The sequence below is a fragment of the Heliangelus exortis genome, chromosome 29 (assembly GCF_036169615.1).
Source record: "Heliangelus exortis chromosome 29, bHelExo1.hap1, whole genome shotgun sequence".
Classification (NCBI taxonomy): domain Eukaryota; kingdom Metazoa; phylum Chordata; class Aves; order Apodiformes; family Trochilidae; genus Heliangelus; species Heliangelus exortis.
This window is the reverse complement of record NC_092450.1, coordinates 4,778,113-4,798,976: the sequence shown is the minus strand read 5'-3', so window position 1 is coordinate 4,798,976 and position 20,864 is coordinate 4,778,113. Positions and strand designations below refer to the sequence as shown.

The 20,864-nt window shown below is 48.8% G+C and overlaps 1 protein-coding gene across 1 annotated transcript in view; it reads right to left on the bottom strand.

Annotated features, from left to right (window-relative positions):
• NPEPPS (aminopeptidase puromycin sensitive) overlaps positions 1–17,326 on the bottom strand; it is a 35,642-nt gene extending 18,316 nt beyond the window's left edge. The window contains exons 1-3 of the mRNA XM_071728841.1: positions 16,583–17,326; positions 8,382–8,466; positions 867–944 (exon numbers count right to left, since the gene is read on the bottom strand). Coding sequence (XP_071584942.1) covers positions 867–944; positions 8,382–8,466; positions 16,583–16,705 — 286 coding nt within the window. The 5' untranslated portion in view covers positions 16,706–17,326. The remainder of the gene's footprint in view (positions 1–866; positions 945–8,381; positions 8,467–16,582) is intronic.
• Between the last annotated feature and the right edge of the window lie 3,538 nt (positions 17,327–20,864).

Below are 20,864 nucleotides of genomic sequence, written 5' to 3'. Positions count from 1 at the left end.
AGGTCTCCCCCCAACATTTTTTTGCCCATCTCCCTCAATCTCTTCATTCTGTGGATATAAAATAAACTCCAGCAGAGCAAAACCAGAGTCCCCACAGCACTTTGGCATTGATCAGAGAGCAGAGCCTACAGCATCCTCATCTTCTAACCATAAGGCAGTAACCAGACCTACCTTAAGCCTTTTGGGAAGTCTCCAGTCCCTATATTTGAGTGAAGTTTGAAAAAAAAAAAAAGACAGGATGGAAACCAGGCACTGATAGCATCCTATGAAACCCAGTACAAAGCCAGGATGGAGCACTGCCTGCCTTCAGGCTTCTAAGTCAGCCTCAGGATTTATTCTGCCCACCTTGTCTCTGTGCAAAAGGGGAAACCTGATCTTGAGCTGAGAGGCAGGTTGCCAGTATCCCACAGAATGACACATCAAAGCCTTATCCTCCTGGAATCCTGATGTTTGTGTTTGTGGAGATGAAACAAAAGTGGTTGGTTCAAACCTCTCAAATCCACAAGATTCCTCAGAGAAAAATAACTGTTGCAGTTGCAACAGAATTAGTACCTTCATGCCCAGGAAAACACTGCAGAAATTCAGATTAGCTCATTCTCCCTAAGAAAACCCAGCTCATTGGTAGCTAACAAAAAGCTTCTGAGCCAAACTCCCAGCAGCAGGTAATTATTAGAGGAACCTCAGTGAAACAACACTTCCAATTCCAGAGGCTCACAAAGTGACTTATAGTGGCCAGCATCCCTTGGGAGCACTGCATTCCCAGCCAGGAACTTCAGGGAACAGAGCTGTCCTGCTCCAGCTTTTTCAAGTGCAAGTATCTTAAACACAGAGCTGAAGCAAGCAGAAAGCATGAAAATAGCTCTTACCTTTCTGCAGAGTACTGGGAAAGGAGAGAGTAACCTTTTCATCCTCATTTTGATAGTTGAACCCCGTGGCGTGTACCTCTGGAACAGAAAACCAGAGCACTTGGTTCAAAACAAGTCCCAGAGATGTTTTTGTACCTCACAAACACTTAAAAATGAACTGAACCAGCTGAATCCAACCCTGTGCTGCAGCTGCTGAAGAGATCAATGAAGATTTTGTACAATCCAGACTGAGAGAAAAAAGCAAGTGACTGAAGAAACCCCACCCCCTGTTGCAGTTCCACCTTATTTTGCTCCAGAGAAATAAATCTCCCCCATTTCCATCAGCCCATGCAGCCTGGTGCCTGGCAGGGGAGGCTTCTGCTGAGCCCAGGTCCTGCAAACCTTACCCACAGGACCTGACTTGGCAAGTCCTGCTGTCACTTTATACTCAGCCACCATCAGCTCTTGTGAAGAAAGGGAAATGTGCACCAAAACCAAAGGAGCATCCCAAGGATGCAGCTTTCTGTGCAGAAACATTGATGCAGAACTCCAAGACTTAAAATACAATAAATATCTGGCAGCTCTGCATAGCTCTTGAAGACAAAGGGAATGCACAGATCAGTTGAAAGGACATGGAAATGGTCTGGCAACCTTTTTGGTTCAAAACTGAGCTAGAAAGGATTCAGTGAACAGCTCTGGTTGTCTACTGAATATTCCAGTTTTGAAGGGTGACAGAAAAAAAGGACAAAAAAGTAATACTGGAATGTGCTCTGATGCAGAGAGTTACAGCCATCCTAAAAGAAGAATGTACCACTGTGCTGACTTCTTCACTACAAGGAATTCTGAATGGCAAAGCTTGTTTGAAACATGAATTTAATCCCCAGAAGGAGCTGCCTTGTGTGCTCAGGTAGCACCACAGGAACACAGGGTTTGGGTTACACAGGCAGCAGCAGCACACTCAAAAGATGTTGAGCTAAGTTGTTCCATATGTGAGAAAGCTCACTGGAAACATGCTTTTATTTTCCTAAAATGTAAAGTGCTGGTTGTTCTGGAATAGAATGATTTCAACCTAAAGGCAGTGAGTGCCAACCTCTGCTCAGAGAGCACAGAGCTGCATGGGGCATCACTCTGCACTACTGGTTAACCACTGGTTTCACAGAGCTCTGCTCAGCATTTAATCAGAGTTAACCACCATGCTAGGGCACACAACACAGAAATGTTTACAGTGAAACAGTTCTAGCTGTAAAAATAAATAAATATACACTTCAGAAACAAATTCAAGGGGGAAAAAATATATACAGGATGGAGCAGAAGAACTTCAGACTACAAGCTGCAAGATTTTTAAATTAAACTCTAAAGAGGGGTGAGAGAGACCATTTACACAGCACACAGCCCAAGGACAGCAAAATGCCAGCAAGATTGGGCAGAGAGGGACAGAATGTAAGGATTTCACTTCTCTCCATATAACTGCAAATTACTGAGGAGGAAAAGGAGAGAAGGAGTTGGAGAGAAGATCCTGAGGGGAACAAGAAGTGGGCTCCCAGCAGCTGAGAGCTGGTGCTGACTGCAGTGAATTTTGACCCCAGAGTCCAACAGAACAAACCTGCCCTGAGCTCTCCTGTCAGCAGCCTGGGGCAGAGGGAAGGAGAGGCTGAATCCCTGCAGGAAATTGATGTTAAGCTGCTGGGAGGAACCCTGGTGCTGCTGGAGAACCTGGAGGTCCTGAGCTGTCAGGCTGTGGTCAGAGGTTAACTGCAAACCTGAGAAACCTCTGATAAAGATCAGGAGAGGAATGAAGAAACACTCCCCTCCGTGTACTTTAAAATGACCACAGCAAACCAAAAGCATTTGTATCTTTTTACAGCTCCTAATGGAAACAATCTGATATGGAAGGCAAACAATGCCCTGACTTCAGGATCACAGCTCTGTAACCTACTGCAACCCAGAAATCCAGAGGAATGTGTGTTATGCAGATCTGCTGCCAAGAGCTGACAATGGAGATCAAGTTTCCCTCTCCTCCTCCTCTCCCAAATGCGAAGTCCTCCCGAGTGCATTTGAATTTGCAGCCCTGCTGCTTCATAACCTTTTTAACCTGGACTAGGAAAGTCCTAGGAAAAGACAGAGGTAAACACTACCAGCACCAGAGCAAGGTGAAGACCTTCAGCTTGGGGTTTATTTTTTCCCCTGGGAAGGTGCAGCAGGCAGCACATAGCAGAAAGGAACCTTATTCCTTCTCAACCTTCATTTTCCAGGGTTAGATTCCAATTACCCTGAGGTTAGAAACACTGCTTAAACGAGTTCTGCTTGGCCATCTGATGGGTGATGCTGTGCACACACTGATCACAATCTCCCCCAGCTCACCCTGAGGAAGGCTTAAAAGCAACCCCAAGAGGGCAGCTGGGACAGAAGGGAAAAATCCATTTACAGCTCTTCCCCACCTTGACAACGGGGGAGTTGCTGTCTCCTTCATTCATTGAGGAGTTGGTGTCTGGAAGAGCAAATTTTTTATCATCCTCAAAGCAGCTGCTTATAGATTGATCTCCAAAACGAGGAAAAAATTAAAGATTCAAAGTATTTTTTAACTGTAGAATTTATACTTGGCAATTTTTTATACATTTATATGGCAAAAGAACCATGGAAAACCATCGACAATACTTTTCATTAGGAGTTTAAGAGAACTGCCCATAACAAAGACATAACTGCAGTACCAGGCTGTCTGAATTCCTAACAGTGCTGAATACAAAAGCTCCTGAAGAGAACAACACAATTTTGGCAGCTTCCTAACTTTGGAGAGTTTGGCACTGCAAGGTTGCAAGTTAATCACTAGCACATTAGTACTCAGCCTGGACCAAGTGGCAGGAGGAAATAAAAAGCTGCTGGTGCTGTGTCTTGGGGGGGGAAAAAGGCATAAAAGGCAGATCTAGCAGAGCACTACATATCAGATTTTACAGTAGCATTTAAAATAAATGACAGGCCTACCTACAGAGTGCTTCCTGAGGCTGCACAGCAACCAGGTGGCTACCCCTGTGCATGCTCCCAGTTTCTGTGCTGCATGCCTGGGAACGTGGATGCTGCCCAAAGGTTTTCAGCAATGTCAAATGTGTGTGCATTTCAAAGGGAAGACAAAGCCAAATGGAAAAGCTGGAATTTTTTCAAGTGTGGAGTTTTTTTCATGGAGAAGTCACAGGCAATTAAGGTCTGGTGGCTTGATGAACCTGCACTCATCAGCTGAGCTCCAGGGACTGCCTGAACTCAGCCGACTCCATCTGCAAGTTAAAAATGAGCTTAAAACATCTTCCCTGTTGACACAGCATCCCCTGTCCTCCTCCAGCACGAGCACTGACTTCTCCTGATGAGATTCCTGGGGACGCTCACTGCTTTCAGGCCCTTTCACACCTTTCCATGTGGATCAGGACAGGGTCTGTACAGCCCTGCTGAGGGCAGCGATGTCCGAGCTGCCCCGAGCTCTCCCACCAGCCCAGCCCAGGCCTCCTCCCCACACCTACCTGCACCCAAGTCAGTCCCACCAAGTCCTCTCCAGAAGAAAAGATGCAGCTGAGCTTTTCTACAACAAAGGAAGGTTTCACAACTGGCTTAAGCCAGAGACAGCAGTCTCATTTTCCCTGGCTCCTGCTGCACGTTCCCGTTCCCTCCCTTTCCACTGCCACTCACACCAGGATGAGGAAGATGATTTGGCTCCAAAAGCTCCCTTCCCTTTTTTTTTTTTTTTGTTTTGTTTTGGTTTTTTTTTTTCCTCTTGCAGAGGCAGTTTTCAGCCAGTGGTTTCCTGATCCACATGGCTGCTCAACAGTAGACACAGAGGAATGCCAAGGGAAGGGAGGGAGTGGGCTCTGTCCCTTTCCACAGCACGGTGACTCCAGACTGCCCCACGAGCCCTGTGGCACCAGAGTGCCAAGGGGAAGCAACACCCAGATAAACTTGGGTCCCACTGCTCAGCTTTCCATAAACACCCATGATCTTTTGTTGTTTTTACACATCAGCTGAGGCTCTGCTCTAGCCAGCATCCAGGAGTAGCATCCAAGCGTGTCCCCGGCATACGAGGAAGGAAAAGACTAAAATAATGAGTTCTGGCCTTAGAACCTGGAAAAGGTTGAAGTACAGATCAAAGTTCACTTGATTATTTCTGCTAAACAAACATCACTGGGATTTTCTAGGCAAAACTGCCAAGTACTGCCCTCCAAGCATCTCTAAATTTAAGAAGCTGTGCTCCATCTCCCAGGATCTGAAAAGCTTCCCAAGCCAAAGACAATCCAGTTCACTGATTATGACTCTATCACAATTTCACAGCTCCTTCAAAGAAAGATTCATGTGAAGATCAAACGACTCAGCACTCAGTAATTGTATGAAACCCAATCCCCTAAAAATCTAAATTAAAACCTAACTTGCTTCAGCCCTTCCTTTAGCTGTGCAAAGCCAACCATTTGGCACCCAAACGCCGAGGCCGCGCTATCAACCTCTGACTACAAAGGCAGGGAACTGGCTCCTGGAAAAATCCCAAACCCAATTCCTCGTTAGGATTAGTGGGAGGAGCCAGTCACAACTTCAGCCAGGGGAAAAAAAAAAAAAAACTTCAGTCCTTTGGAGTAGCTTGCGTTCCATTCCATGCACCTGGCACAAAGAGCAAAGCCACAGCCCCCGGGGTTACAACCCCTGCGTTTGGTTTCACCACGGAACAGAGAAATTTTCTACTTCCAAGTAGTGTGTAATCAATCCCTGCTGGTTTATTATTCACTATCACTCGATTGTGGATTACACAGCAACATTTTTTTACTTTGACTTTAAAGCTTCTGACATCCCCCCCCCCCTCAGCTTCCTGTCAACTATTGGGCAATAATCTGATTCCCCTGCAAATCTGCATTAAAATTCCAAAGATCAAGTTCTCCCCTCTGCTGTATCCATCTCTGGGAGAGGGAACAGGAGGGGAGGGAAAACACAGCCCCCAGTCCCTGCTAAGATTTCTGGTGCACAGCCTTAGCCAAAGAGGTGCTCAAGAGTAACAAGAATTATTAGCAAAATAAACTGTTGAGCACAAAAATCCAGAGCTCACCTCCACAAACAGGGATCTGTTGAACTAAGAGGCCTCTTTTTCACACAGCAACTTTTGGGAACAGAACCACACTTGAAAGAAGGTAAGTGACCAATTATCTGTTGCCCCCTATTTACAGAGAAGTGTGAGAAATTCTTCCCCAAAGGTACAGAACTAAAAGAGGGAACAATTCTTCACCAGGGCCTTTAAAGGAGAAAAAAAATCAGCAACTTCTCACTCATTCTCAAACATCCTGTCCAGGCAGTGGGGACAGGGCTCACCCAAGTAACCAAACCCAAAGGATCTGGGCTGATGTTTTCTGCTGGACTGTATTTTGCAGCCTGTTTTTGAGACCAGTTATACAATTGCCATCCCAAAGCTGAGCACAATGGAGGCATTAGTAAGACTGACTTGATCTGTAACAACAGGTGCCAGCAAATAGTCAGCCAATTTCATGCAATTTTACTTCCAAAGCCATTACACTAGTTGGCAGTTTACCAACCTGAGAGATATGTTTTTAACCCCGTGGAGCCTGAGTAATAATTATAGTAAACAGGCAACAAATCTGCCCCTCAAATCTTTATGATGCAAGAGTTGAGGTGCTGCAGCCAACGTGCTGTACTGGAATCCTGCTGTGTCCAGAGGGCCATGTTCAAGGCTATCTAAAAAAATCAGAATGAAGGAATTCAAACCACAGAAACTCACTTCCAGTGGACTGGGGTTTAAGTCTCCATTAAGCTCTACAATAGTCAAGCTTCAAAGTTAGGAGTAGCTACAAAGTGATAAGAAGAATATATCACTCTTAAAGAATAGAAAACGAGACCCCTAGGAGGTGAAAATCAGCTCTGAAGAGCACAAAGAGAACACATTAAAATATTCTCTCTATTTCATGTATTTTTTCCCCATTTTGGCAGGGAAGGGATTTTACTCCTCGGGGCCTTTGCCATTTATTTTCCTTTTCTCCGTGACAAAACACAGAAACGAAGAGGTGGGTTGGGCCTGGGGTGGGGCAGCACAGACTCCACACACACACACTCTGCTCTTCCTACCACTCCCCACCTCATTACTCAGGATAAGAAACCTCTCCAGAAGCTCCCAGCATCAGGGTGCACCCAATCCACTCCGGATCACCCCGGGCAGCGTGTGAACGGCACCTGGGAACCCAGCTCCAGGACACAGCCAGGAGCCTGGATCCAGCAGGTGAAGGAAAGGGTGCTGGGTTCCTGCAGCATCAAAAAAAGTGGTGGCTGAGCTCCAGATTCTTCTCTGCCATCCTCCCAGGCTTCCTGTGGTGAGCTGGACTTTTCCACAACACACCCAAACCCAAGGCTGCTTCCCTGGGACACAGCTCCCCATCCACAGGAGAACTGGGATTGTTCCTACCAAGCCCAGACTGGAAAATTCAGGCTTTTTTTTTTTTTTTTCCCCCTTTCTTTAGGTGTTCAAACACAGCCCTGCTCACTGAACTTCTTTCAGCTCTTGCACAAGCACGTGAGAGAAGCTGAAAGCAGAGCAGGAGCACCCTTCTGCCCACCACTAAGACCCTTCCTCCAACTCACAGCTATGGCTGGAACAAAGTGCTCCAGAGTGGAATTCCCCTTCTAGAAAAGGGATCTCTGCAGGGTCTCTTCCTCTTCTCTTCCTCTTCTCTTCCTCTTCTCTTCTCAAGGACTTAACCAGCTGGGCACAGTGCACCAAATCACTGCCATGCTTGGAATGTCCATACAAGGCCCACAAGCAGCACTGTTACCCCACTGCTGTTCCAAGGAGTTTATCTTGCACACCTCAACCACTTCATGCTTCCATTTCTAAAACTTTTTTTGTCTATCTCCTAAATCTCCTCAAAATATACCTGGGGGAAGATGTCAGCTGCTCTAATTGTACCTTACAAACAGGCACTGCTTCTTCCATTTCTCCAGTAACTTCCAGTCTCTCACTGAGCTGGATCCCAACCCCTGTCTCTTCCACACAATTACCTCTTTCCATGTTGCTCCTGATAAAAGCATCCTGATAAAATGTCAATTAAATGTCTTCTGTACTTTTCCAAATCCTTCCCAGTCAGTATTTCCTACTGCCAGCCCTTACTGGTGCATTCCTCAGACAAGCCCTTCTCCCAGAGTTCTACTGGTCCTGCCAAGTCTCCAGGTACAGATCATGTTCTCACACAGTTGTCCAGAATAAAAATAAAAACCATTGTAAAACCAGTCCAACACCTTTTGCCCACAACACTCAGGCATGATGGAATAGAACAGAGATCTCACAGAAGCTTGAGGTAACTTTTTTTTTTTTTTTTTTAAAACGTCATGCAAATGACAGTGATGAGAAAAGAATGAAGGTCAGATAATTAATTTTGTGCTTCTAGGGGTGGATTAGCTTATCAACCCATCATGTGATGCTGCAATCAAAGTTGTTAACTGTTGGCAACAGCACCTCGTGTCAGAAATAAAATGGATTAACACACAAAATTCCCAGCAAAAAAGCAGTCCTACCTTCATCTCCTTCTGGTGCATAGGAAGCTGTAATAATGTCAATGTCAGCACAGTTCATCACAATTTGGTTGGTTGCCTGTTTCACCTGCAAGAGAAAGGTTATGAGGACCAGGAAGAGATGGTGTTCCCTGCATCCCCTCCACCCTTTCATCCAGAAAGCCCTCAAAGTGTTTGGAACAGGACTGGAGTGCTGAGAGTGGTAAAAGAGAAAAATATATTCCACTGCCTGCTCTCATTTGTTCTGGACCATGCATATTGAATCATGTTCCAGCCAGGCCTACTTATCAAGGCTGTAAATTATTTAAGGGAATGAACTGCCTGTTAAAAATTGGTATGAAAGCCTGACAATAGGGCCCTTGTACTTGTCTGGGAATCCCAGACCAATAAAAACAGATAGAGCCTGGCAGCTTCCTTCCAGAGATGGTGATAACCCAAACTTCCACCTCGGGGATGAGCAGAAACACAACCCATGGTGCAGTGTCCTGAACCACTGACACTGCAACCACTTCTTGGGTTAAAAACAGCTGCCAAGAAATTTGCCTTTACATTTTCCTGAGAGCTTTCCTCCTGCCAGCTCTTGGCTACACACACTTTGCTTTATTTAACAAGTGGCCAGCTCCCAGTGTAGTAATAAACTCACCCTGCCAGCTTGCTGTTGGGATGCAAGAGCCTGAATACAGAGGAATTCAAATTAAATATCAATTAATTACTAAGGGGTAAAATATTTGGGAACTCAACTAAGAATTATTTAGAAAGTTATGGCTGAAACCACTGGAACCACCCCACCAGACTGAGCTGGTAACCCTGCTAGCCCAGGATCCAATTTCTAGCCATGGGCAACACCAGTTCCTTAAAAAAAGGACCAAGAACTTCTCCAGCAGCCAGCTAGAGTCTGACATCTTCCTACTCCAGCCAGGAAGTTTATTAAAGCCTAAGAACCTGCATTCCTGTCCTGATTTTTCACTATTATTACATTAAAATCCCACTCTAACACCTCTGAACACACAGCAGAAACCAACTGGACCTCTGTGATGGATCCAGGAGCCCAAAGGGCTCTGCCCTCCCTGCTCACCATCCAAGCCTCAGAGTGTAAATGAATTAATTCCAAGTAAAGCCAAACCAAGCAGCTCTGAAGTGACAGAGGAGAGTCACCCCTCTGCCCCCAGGAGCTGCACCTACACAGGGTGGGTAAACAGAAGCAGATACTCAGTTTAATGTGTGTTTTCCCTGGGCACACCACAGAAATGCTTCCTTAGTCACTGTGTACACAAAAAACAAATTCAGGCCCAGATAAGGGAGGCTTAAGAAATGTCAGTGCATTTTTTTGGTGCTCCATAGGGGCACCCAGGTGGGACCCTCTGCTCCAAAGGGTCGAGGAAGGCCCCACAGAGGATGGGTGACCCCACCTCAGCTTCTTCCCAACCTCAGCCACCAACTTGGCTTCTGAAGCAAATGTCTGTGGTTTGTTCCTGCCATAAACACAATTTTTGACAAATGCAACACTGAATCTTCCCAAACCCTGCATGTCAGGCACCCCCCAGGAGCTGGTCCTACACCAAAGGGCTGCTCTCTTTCCATCCTGTTGCCTCTTTATAGTCATAAAATCAAAACAATGTTACCTAAGAAATTTACCCTGATTCTAAGAACATGATTGCAATGCCTAAAAAAGAGCAAATGTAGCAGCTGAAGTGACCCAGGTTACATTTGGTGTTCCTAATAAAGATTTACCATCTGAAATCTATTTTTAATTCCAATTTGGTGTGCATGAAATCAAAGGATTAAAACACTTCCCAAAACCCAGGATCAAAGCCCAACAATTTTAATCACAGCATCGGGGTTTGGGGTTTTTCAAGGTCTTATAAAACACAGAAAAATCAGAATGAGAAAAGCTTCTAATAAATGTCTACTTGAGACCTTTTTTCCATCTACAAATCAAAATCTCTATGGATTAGGAATTCAAGATGCATAAAGAGCTGTCCAAATTGCAGACAATGCTGGCTTTAACAATAGGCTTGGATTGTTAAAAACAACCTCTTCTGAGGACAGAAAACTTTTCAGTGTAGCCCTGTGCCTGCAGAATAAGAAAGTTTGTTTGTGCAGAGACAACTTCAGGGAATTCTTAGAAAGGCAATTACCTATTTTTACTTTTTTTTTTTTTTTTTTTTTTCCCTTACCTCCTAAGGAATATCAAGCCAGTTTTACAAGAGACTGAGACATCCCAGAACCATTTCAAGGGACTCAGTGAATCAGTAGCCTGGAAAATGCTTAACCCTCCAAACTCATGAAAAGCAAAGGGCAAAATTCAGTCTGCAGATATGAGCAGTGGCAGAGCACCTCCTGCACACTGCTGGGAACCCCAGGGTTTGATTCAGTGGAAAAAACAAAAAAAAACAGAAAAAAACCCATTTATTGGCACACAGGCTCCAGCATGAGAGCCTCCTCCCCCTGATCCACTAAAAATAATGAGGTACAGACACACTTGGAAGAACAAAACCAAACCACCCAGCATGCTTAACTTCTGACCATTTCATCTCAGAAGAACCTATAGGTCCTAGAGGAATTAATGGGGTTTTTGTGGTTTGTTTTTTTTTTTTTTACTCTAAGTGATACCTTGAAGCTGCTTTTACATTCCCACTCTTGCCATGTTTTGGGAGACATATTCTGCTCATGGAGTGCTTTCCATGAATGCAATCATATCAAGAGGTAAAAAAAAGCATCTGGCTGCATAAGGTGTCAGTAATTACAGAGCTGGATATATGCAAACTGTCACCCTGCTTCACCTCCCTCTGCAAAATAATAAATTTACTCTTCAACAAGAAGAGGCTTCTCAAGGCAAGAGCAGGAGAGGAATGCAAGCAGCTTTGCTGGAAGGCTGAAGAGCAGCAGTAGAAGTTAAGACCAAGCTCTGGGATGAAGAGCCAAAAAATTCCAAAATTCTCAACGTGGTGTTTTTGGTGACCCCCTGGAACCATTCATCAGAACTCAGATACCTCCTGAGATGAGGCAGGCACAGATACCACCAACTCCAGAGGCATTCCCTGTGTCAGACACAAACTTCCCAACCCCTCCACAGCCCCCTCTGTGCTCAGCATTTGGTTCTGGGAAGGAAAAATCTCACCCATTAGGAGATATGGGAGAAGTTCCCTCCAGTAGTTTTCAAAAAGTGAGACCATTTGAGGGAAAAAGAGCTAAAAAGGCTTTTTTTCCAGAGATGCTGTAAAGCTGTTGGGTTTTGTAAAGCTTTTGGACATTGGAAACAAGAATCTGAATGGCTTCAGGAGAATGGCAGCCTGCCCAAAGGACAGGATTAGGTGCACCAAAAGACATCTTCTGTAGTGAAAACCAGAGCCATAATTCTCCAGAGCCATTTGTAAGGCTAGAGAATTAAAATCTTGTCACTCAGCTTCAAGAGTCCTCTTCTAAATGCAGCATTATCACCAGCTTGTATGTTTTTAGCATTCTGGTCTCTAAAAATAGCCACCTCAAATTACCTCAGGTTGTGTTCCAGGGTGGATCTTTTCAAGAATTCAAAACTTCAGTGAGAAAGGGAACCAAGGGTTTTATCAGTCTGCATCTGGAGCAGATGATGGCAGCCAAAAAAAAAAAAATAAAAAATCAAATCCCCAGTAACACCAGTGATTGGCTCACTGGAAAAAAAATTCCCTTCATTCCAAGGAGCACCCAGCAGAACTCCTCTGGAGCAGCCACACAAGTGTCAAATCAATCAGAGAAATAAATCCCTTTGTAAGGATGCTCAGAGCATCTGAGGCCTTCCTGGGAGCGAGGGGGGAAGGAAAGGAATTAGGAAATTAGGAAATCCCTAATTTTGGAGCTGGTGCCATGGGGGTCCCAAGGTGCTGATTCTGAAGCAGATTTCACCCTCCACACCCCAACCCCCATCTCACCCAAGCTGCAAGGCTTGGATATCCTGACTGTGTATTTATGTCAGACTAATTCCCCACCAAAAAAAAAAAAAAAAAAAAAAAAAAAAAAAGATACTGACCACAAATACTACACCCATTAAGCTTAATTTTTCAAGGATTACATACAAGAGTGCCACAATTAATCTTTAACTGGCATGCAGCAGGATCAAAAGACTATTTATACTTTAGTCTAGCAGATACTGCATAATTAACCTATAAAAAGCAAGAGATACAGGTTAAACATTGCTAAATGTAACCGAGTATCCTTAAGACATAATAAAAGGGACTGGGAAAGATATTTTAAAAGAGCCATCTACCTCAGGTTGTAAATTCCTCAAAGATAGGCTGCTTTGCAACCCAGAACCACCTCGGTGTAGTTAAGTTTGCAATGAAAGAAATGAATCAGCACCCAGCACCCTCCAAAAAAGGCACCAAGGAAACCCCAAGGAGTTGGGAGCCAACACAGAGCTCCCTCTCCAGAGTTCTGCACCCTGGGCAGAGGGGTTTTTGGAGCCCTGAGAGCTTGAGGAACTTCATTCTGGAAGCTTAAAACAAGGGTTGAATTTGGGGAGCCAAATGTTTGGTCCTGTTGCTCATGTCTGGGGAAGAACAGGCTGGCCCCACATCCCCTCTTTGTTCCAAGCCTCCCAGGAGCCAAAAGCAGAATGGAAAAAAGTTGACCTAGACACTGAGTAATGGCAGTGTGCTGCACTGATAACCAGAGCCTGAGAATCAGGGCTGGAATAATTAAATCTCCAGCTAACAGATGAATAGAGTAGATGAACTACTTCCACAAAAAAACAAAAAAAAAAGAAAAAAAAAGAAAAGAAAAAAAGAAAAAAAGAAAAAACCCCACTCAATTGTGCTCATTCAGAAACATCCCCACACACCCAACAAACCAACAGTTTAAATGCTAAAAGATGACAAAGCTGACAGTGATCACAGGATTGTGAGCAGGAGACTCCACTTCACCTCCAGATCTGCTCCTGACACACAGAACCCAATCCCCCCACGACCACGTTTTGCCCTCCTTGTGATAAATGAACTATTTCACCAGGAAACCTTAAGGATTTGGGGGTTAATTGTCATAAATACCCCATTATAAAGTGTTCATTTGTCTGTTTGTTACACAACTCCACAGGCTTTCAAAATATTAATAATACCACAAATTATATTCTTTTAAAACCTTGAGTAACTGGACAACACTTAACCCTCAGCTCACCAGATGCAGCTTCAAGAGGCCACAAAAATCAAACAATCCAGAGACAAACACAGGAGGGGAGGCCAATCCCTTAACCTGAAAACTGGAACAATAAACTGCAAACACCTACCAGTTCTTTTCAGGGCTTTGAAATCAACCTGGTGAGTGCTGACACTGAGGCCACAGCCTTATCTTTTGCATCAGAAAAGGCTTTATCCCCTCAAGCCCCGGAGGGAGCCACACAAGTGCAACATTTATTATTGCCACATAAAGACAAAATGGCTTTTTAGGTTCTGTCTACGTGCACTGAGCCCACCACCGAGGCTTGGAAGGTTATTTAACATTTCTTGAAGTGCTCAAGTCAACAGCCTTCCCCCAAAATTCTCCACAGAGCAGTGCCAAACCCTACTGATTGGCACCCAGTGAGAAACACAAACTGGCTGATCAAGTGTTTACTTGTAATATCTTGAGTCAGTATCACTAATTCCAGCTAGCTAATCAAGATGTACATAATTAAGCGTTTTCCTCATTTTGCAATTAATCATGATTGACACTGGTGTCAAAGTTTCAGTACTCAGAAAGCATCCCTGGTTTAAGGACTTCCTGGGGATTATCACATGTCAAGGCTTTGCCACACTGGAAAGGGGCAGAGGGACTGATGATTCTTCCTGACTGGTTATAAAACCCAACACCCAGACCTTCAGGAGGAGGCAGTGTTTGTATTTCCCTTCCCAAAATCTAGAAAAATCAAAGTTGCTGTGCAATGTGTGCCAGAATGTCCTGCAAGCAGAATGCCTCTGCTGAGCTCCACTCCAGGCTGCTCCAGGAGGTGGCCAACAGCTCCTTCATTTAACCAATTTGATCAAAAAGGATGCAAATTCCTTTTTATTTCCTACTTTTGATCCCAGCTCAACCAACCAGCCAATGTCAGCATATCCTTAAGTAAGCCCAAAAAGCATCCCCATCCCTTCCACCTGGCACTGCTGGTGAGCTGCTTGCTGTTCTCTGCATCAGGGTGCAGGATTTTTACTCTCTAATCTAAAAGGTGCCTTTCCCATGCTTTGGACATGAGCAAAACTTCAGATTTCCACCTCAAGCAGGTGAACACTCACCCCATGCACCTTCCTGCACCTCTGGCTTGTGTGCAGCTGGGATGTGGCCTCATGATCCTCTGGTCTCTGGTTGTCAGAAGTTATTTTACACTACAGAAGCCCTCCTTAGGGATGCTTTTAAAACCCCACCCTGTATTTTAATTCTCCCCACAGTGGGAAGGTCAGATCAGCTCCCCATGGTGTGCACAGGAGTTGGTTTTTTTTCAAACCCTGAACCCACCAGATCAGTGCTCTTCCTCAGCACATGCTGGTAGGAAATTCCAGGACTTTTCCTTCCCAGGTGGTAGCCAGTGCTCCAGGAATCCACTGAGCATTCCCCTGCCCAGCAATCAACATTAAAAAAAATCTCAACCAGACTAAAACCTGCCAACCACCTCCCCAAGCAGCCTCCAAATCCTCCTTATTCCTGGATTTAGACCGAGTTTCCAAGGCTGCTGTTCACTACTCCTCACTCTTCAGGAGCAACGCTGGCTTAAAAAGCCACCACTCCCCTCCCCCCCAGTGTTATTTTTAACCTGGATGATTTCAGTGATCCCATTTACAGCACAGCCCCACAGCTGTAACAGGAGTGAGGAGCAGCAACTTAGGTGCAAAGACAGGAAAAGGTGGCTAGGATTAGGAGGGAAGAGGTTGGGAATTTCTCAGGCCAGTGTTTTCACCCAGACACCCAAGAGAGCAGCAGCCCGGGGGACCTGAGCTGGAACAGGATCTTCAAGGCCATTTACATTTTCAGTCTTTCTTCCACATGACGTGAACTTACTCATCTCTGCTGCCTTCCTCCAGGTCCCAAAAGTCACAAGATTCACCCTCACCCACAGCCTTTGCCCTCCCCAGGCACTTGCTCTGCTCTGTCCCTGTGCTGATCCTGCAGCTCCATGACCCCAACACTCCCTCATTTGAAACACAAGCTTCTGGACACCTCTTCAAGCTTCCAATCCTCTCAGTATTTAAAAAAAAATAAAATCTCCCTGGAGTATTTTTTTTTTTGAGCCCTCGATGACAGCCATCCCCTTTTGAGCAAGAGCTCTCACAATTCTGAATCTCTTTCAAACCATTGCACAAGGAGAGACACGAAAAGCACGTTTAGGGAATCTTGGCACAGCAGCCTGAGGATGACTCCGAGCCTTCCCAGCACGAACACGGGGCAGCTTTTTTTTTTTTTCTTTCTTTTCTTTTTTTCTTCTGATTTTCAGGAGAGGCAGAAGAACCCCCCCTGGGTGTTTCAGCCCTTGCACACCCCCTCCCCACTCCTCTGGCTCCATCCTTCCAGCTTCCCATGGCACCCAGGCCCTACACCGGGGGGAGCTCTCATTTAATCGGTACTTTTTCCAGAAAAAAAAAAAAAAAAAAAACAAAAACCCGGAATGGTTGGAAATGGATCAAAGCAGCAGGCGGGGTGCTGGCTGGGGGGGTCCCGTGGCTTAACCTACATAGAGACTTTTGCTGGCGGGGCCGTTCTGGAAAAGGGGAGAAGGTTGGAAAGTGGGGGTTGTAGCCCCAGGGAGATCCAGGGGTCCCCGGAGAGGCCCCCCCGGCCCTGCCCAGGCCGCTCCCGGGGGACGGTGCGGGGCAGGGCGGGGCCCGCGGGCTGCCCCAAGCCCTTCCCCGCCGGGCCCGGGGTGCGGGATGGCTCTCTATCTATTTATCCATATATAAATATAGGTATTTATGGAGAGGCTGAATGGAAAGGGAGGGCGGAGACCGCGGGGAGTGTGGAGGGGAGGGGGGGGATCAGCTCCGAGCGGCCTCCCTGCACCTGCCCGTCCGGCTCCACCGCGCCGAGGGCCGGGCTGAGGCGGGAGGGAGGCCCCGCAGGGCCCCGCAGCCAGGAGGGGAAGGAAGGTGCGGGTCCCGCTGGTACCGGGGCTCCCCGAGGGAGGGAAGGGAGAGAAGCGGGGGTGCGATGGGGCTCCCAGGGGACCCCTGAGGGAAGGGTCCCCCGAGGAGCGGGGTCCGGGGCCCTACCTGCACGGCGGCCTCCAGCTTTCCCTCGAAGGTGAAGTCGATGAGGTCGGGCTTGAGGCAGAGTCCGTAGTTGATGGGGGAGACGTCGGCGGGCAGCCGCTCGAAGGGCCGCTTCTCCGGCATGGCGGGGGCGGGCAGGGCAGGGGGTGCGGGGCTGAGCCCCCCCGCAACGGGGGAAGGGGGGAGAGGGAGGGGGGAAGGGGGAAGGGGAGGGGGGGGTTGGAAAGAAGGCGGCGGCGGCGGAGAGAGGAGAAGGAGGAGGAGGAGGAGGAGGAGGAGGAGGAGGAGAGGGGGGGTGAGACGGGAGCGGGAAGGTTCGTGCCGGCGAACACCGAGAGAGAGCGAGCGGAGGAGGAGGAGGAGGAGGAGGTGGAGGAGGAGGAGGAGGAGGGAGAGAGGGAGGGAGGGGCGGGGGCGCGCGCGCGCTCCCGGCACGAGGCGGCCGAGTGTGTGTGGATGGAGGAATTGGGGAGGGGGGGAAGGGGAGAGGGGGGGATGAGCGGGGAGGGGGCGGGAGGCGGCGGCGGCGGCAGAAGGAGGAGGAGGAGGAAGAGGAGAAGGAAGAGGAGGAGGAAGAAGAAGAAGAAGAGATGGAGGAGGAGGAGAAGGAGGAAAAGGAACCAGGCGTGCGCGTGCGCGCGGCGGCGCCACGCGGCCGCGCACGTAGAGCGGCGCGGGGCGCGTTGCGTAAGCGGGGCGGGCGGTGCGCGTGCGTCGCGTGGTTCCCTTCTTCCTTTACCCCCCCCTAAACCCCCCCATCTCCCGTTTTACCGATTCGGTACCGGGGGGTTTGGCTCCGCCCGTCCCGTCCCGTCCCGTCCCGCGCGTGCACCGGCGGGGACCGGGGGGAAGGGGACGGGGGGGGGGGGGGGGGCTGTGCGGTGAACCCCGTTAAAGGGACACCCTCGGGGGGGTCTTCACGGAAAACCCCGTTAAAGGGACACCCTTGGGGGGGGCTCTATAGTGAACCCCGTTAATGGGACGCCCTCGGGGGGGGCTTCACGGAGAACCCCGTTAATGGTCACCTTTGGAGGGGGGGCTGTGTGGTGAACCCCGTTAAAGGAACACCCTTGGGGGGGGCTGCTCAGTGAACCCCATTAATGGGACACCCTTGGGGGGGGCTGCTCAGTGAACCCCGTTAAAGGGACACCCTTGGGGGGGGCTGCTCAGTGAACCCCGTTAAAGGGACACCCTTGGGGGGGGGGCTGCACGGTGAACCCCTTTGAGGTGCCCCGGGGGTCTCAGGGGTCGCACGGAGGCTCCCGGGGGGGCTGCAGGGGGGGCTGGGGGCTGCCCAGGGGGGTGTCCCCTCCTCCGGGTGTGGGGGGGATCCAGAGATCCAGTGGGGGCCCAGCGGGACAGGGGGTGCGGCAGCACCCACGGGAGGCTCAGAGGGTCCCACGTCCCACGAGCGTGTCCTGCCCCCCCACAGCGATGTCACTGTCACTGGTGGCATCGTGCTGGTGGCACCTGGAAGCCCCCGGGTGGCCACAGGGACTCTGGCAGTGCCGGGTCGGCTCTGATGTGTCCCTGCCCTCGGGTTCCCCGTTGGTTTTCTCTTTTTTCCCTGCCCTAAGCAGCCAGCGGGTCCCACAGGGTGTCCAGACAGATTTGGGGTTTTTTTCCCCCAATTTCCTCATCAGAACTCTGCTGGAGGGAGAACACGGGGCCCTTTTCTCCCTGGTTCTGCCCCCTCTGTGCTCCCCAGGCCCAGATAAAGCAGGGGGCTTGGGGTGAGATGGGCACCGACATCCAGCATTAAAAAAAAATTAAAAATTTTGAGATCAGCTTGAAACCCCTCGGATTTAAAAAAATAAAAATAAAAATTAGCAGTGTGCAGAGAGGTGACCTGTCCTCCAGGCTTGCTGTACCTGCCCAGACAGCTACGTGGGGTTGCTTTCTTCCCCACCCTGAGCTAACAGCCTCTCCTCCTCATGCTGGAACCACAGCATGGAGGTGAAACCTGGGTGTTGCAGAGCTCCTGGGAAAGAAAAACAAGATGTGCAGCCCTGTGTGGCCGGGCTCACGTCCTCAAAAGCAAAAAAAAAAAAAAAAAAGGAGCAGAAAGGGGATTTTCTGGTGTTGCCCATCAGCACTGCTCACCCTGGGGTACCAGAGCCCCAGCTTTGTGGAAGAGGTTATGTCAGGAATCTGATTAAAAAAGCTATGTACAGAATACATCACACGGCATTTACAGGGCAATAAATGTCCCAAGTGGGTGATGTTGGATGGCTGTTTGGGTTTGGGACAATCACCAGCAGGAAGTTTGGAAATTCTTAATAAAGACTTTATATGGGAAGAAAAAAAAAAAAAAGAAAAAAAAAAGAAGAAGAAAAAAAGAAGAAAAAAAGAAAAGCAGCTTGAAAATTGAATTCTTCTGGGAGAGGGGAGCTTGGGCTGGTGGCCACCATGGCTTTCCCTGTACCCCAGCCCTTTTCTCAGCCCCAGGACCTGCCACAGCAGTCCCAGATCCAGCAACGTGGCTGCTGGCTTCTCCCTGGCTCCATCCAGCACTGGACATGGACCTCATTAAACCTCAAAACATGGACCTCAGCCCCCCAGAACAAAGCGGGTGCTGTCGTGGGTGCCACCACCTCCTTTTTTTTCTTTTTTTTTTTTTTTTTTTAAAAGAAGGAAGCACAGCTCGCAGAGTCAGGAAATCATTAATTCCTTTCCATTGCTAGAAACACCAATTTACTCCTTTTGTTTGGTTTTTTTTCCTTCCCCCTCCATTAAGAGATTTTTTTTTTTTTTTTTTTTTTTTTTTTTTTGCTAAAGGCGATACCTCTGTTTCAAACACAAGTTATCTCGGAGCGAGCCAGGGATTCACCGGGACCTGGAGGAGCCCGGAGCAGGAACTGGGGCATGGAGAAAGTCCAGACAGCTCTTAGCACATCGTTAGGAAAACCACGGGGCTGCTGTGAGCCCGGGTTCATCTGGGGCTTCTGCGGGGCCGCATTGTGCTGCGGAGCCCCGGGGAGGGGAAGGGAGAGAAGGAAAGAGCCGGAGCCAGGCAGGGGGTTGGGGCGGCTGCCACCATCCCCTCCCCACGCCCCGCTGGGGTGAGGAGCCCCGGGGGACACGCGGGGGGGGTTGGTGGGGACGTGGCATTGCTGGGAGATGGGGAGGCTGGGGGGTGGTTGTGGGGAGTGAGCTCACACCTGTGGGGATGGTGAGGGGCTGGGGAGAAAGTCCTGGAAAAAAACACCCCCCCTAAAAGAGTGAGGGGAGGGCTGGAGCAGGGACCCCACGGGTGGGTGTGGGCAGCAGGGTGTGAAGCATCCCTGTAGCCAGGATGGAGGAATCCCCCACCTGGAGCACTGGGGTAAAGCTGGGTCCAGCTGTGGGGTCCCCAACGTCCCACAGCAAGAGGTGTTGGAGAAAATCCAGAGGAGGCCCTGGAGCTGCTGGGAGGGCTGGAGCAGCTCTGGAGCCAGAGGGAGAGAGTTGGGGGTGTTCAGGCTGGAGAAGAGAAGGAAAAGGTTCTGGGGAGACCTTAGAGCACCTTCCAGTGCCTGAAGGGGCTCCAGGAAAACTGGGGAGGGACTTGGGACAAGGGCCTGGAGGGATGTAACAAAGGGGAAGGGTTGGGTGAAGGTTGGATGGGGCTTGGAGCACCCTGGGCTGGTGGGAGATGTCCCTGCCATGGGAGTGGATGAGCTTTAAGGTCCCTTCCCACCCAAACTGGTCCCTGATCCTCTGGAGGAGGGCTCCATCCTGGCTCGTGGCCACGGGTGACTCTTCCCAGGCTGAGCCGTGGCCGGGCAGGCAGCAAGGTCAGGGGTGGGATAAACCTATTCCTGGAGCAGAGCTGCGGGAGGCAGGCAGAGGGGATTGATCTCCTCTGAGCTCTAATTCCTGCTCCCCATGGCCTGGCAGGTCACTGGGTGCCCTCCTGCTGTTTGCCCAGGGCTGGGGGCACCCGGGGGCTTTGGTGGCCACGCTGGCCACGAGGCTCCTGCTTAGCAAAGGTCTCCGGGTGCTTTGTGAGCAGGAGATGTTGTTGGGTGAGGGATGCTGCTGTCAGCAAGAATCCGTGAAGAAAGAAAGGAAGAAAGAAAGGAGTCTCCACCAAGAAAGCCGTGGGGAAGCCACGGCCTGACCAAACCGGGTTCTCCTGCAGCTCCAGACTGGGGAGAGCCCGAGGAAAAATGGATGGGGTGGAAGCCAGGAGCTGTAATTAGCCCAGAGTCTCTGCAGCCACCAACTGCTGTCACTGCACCAGTTTAATTAGCTGGACAGGGGAAAAAATAAACCAAAAACCAAAACCAACCAAAAACAC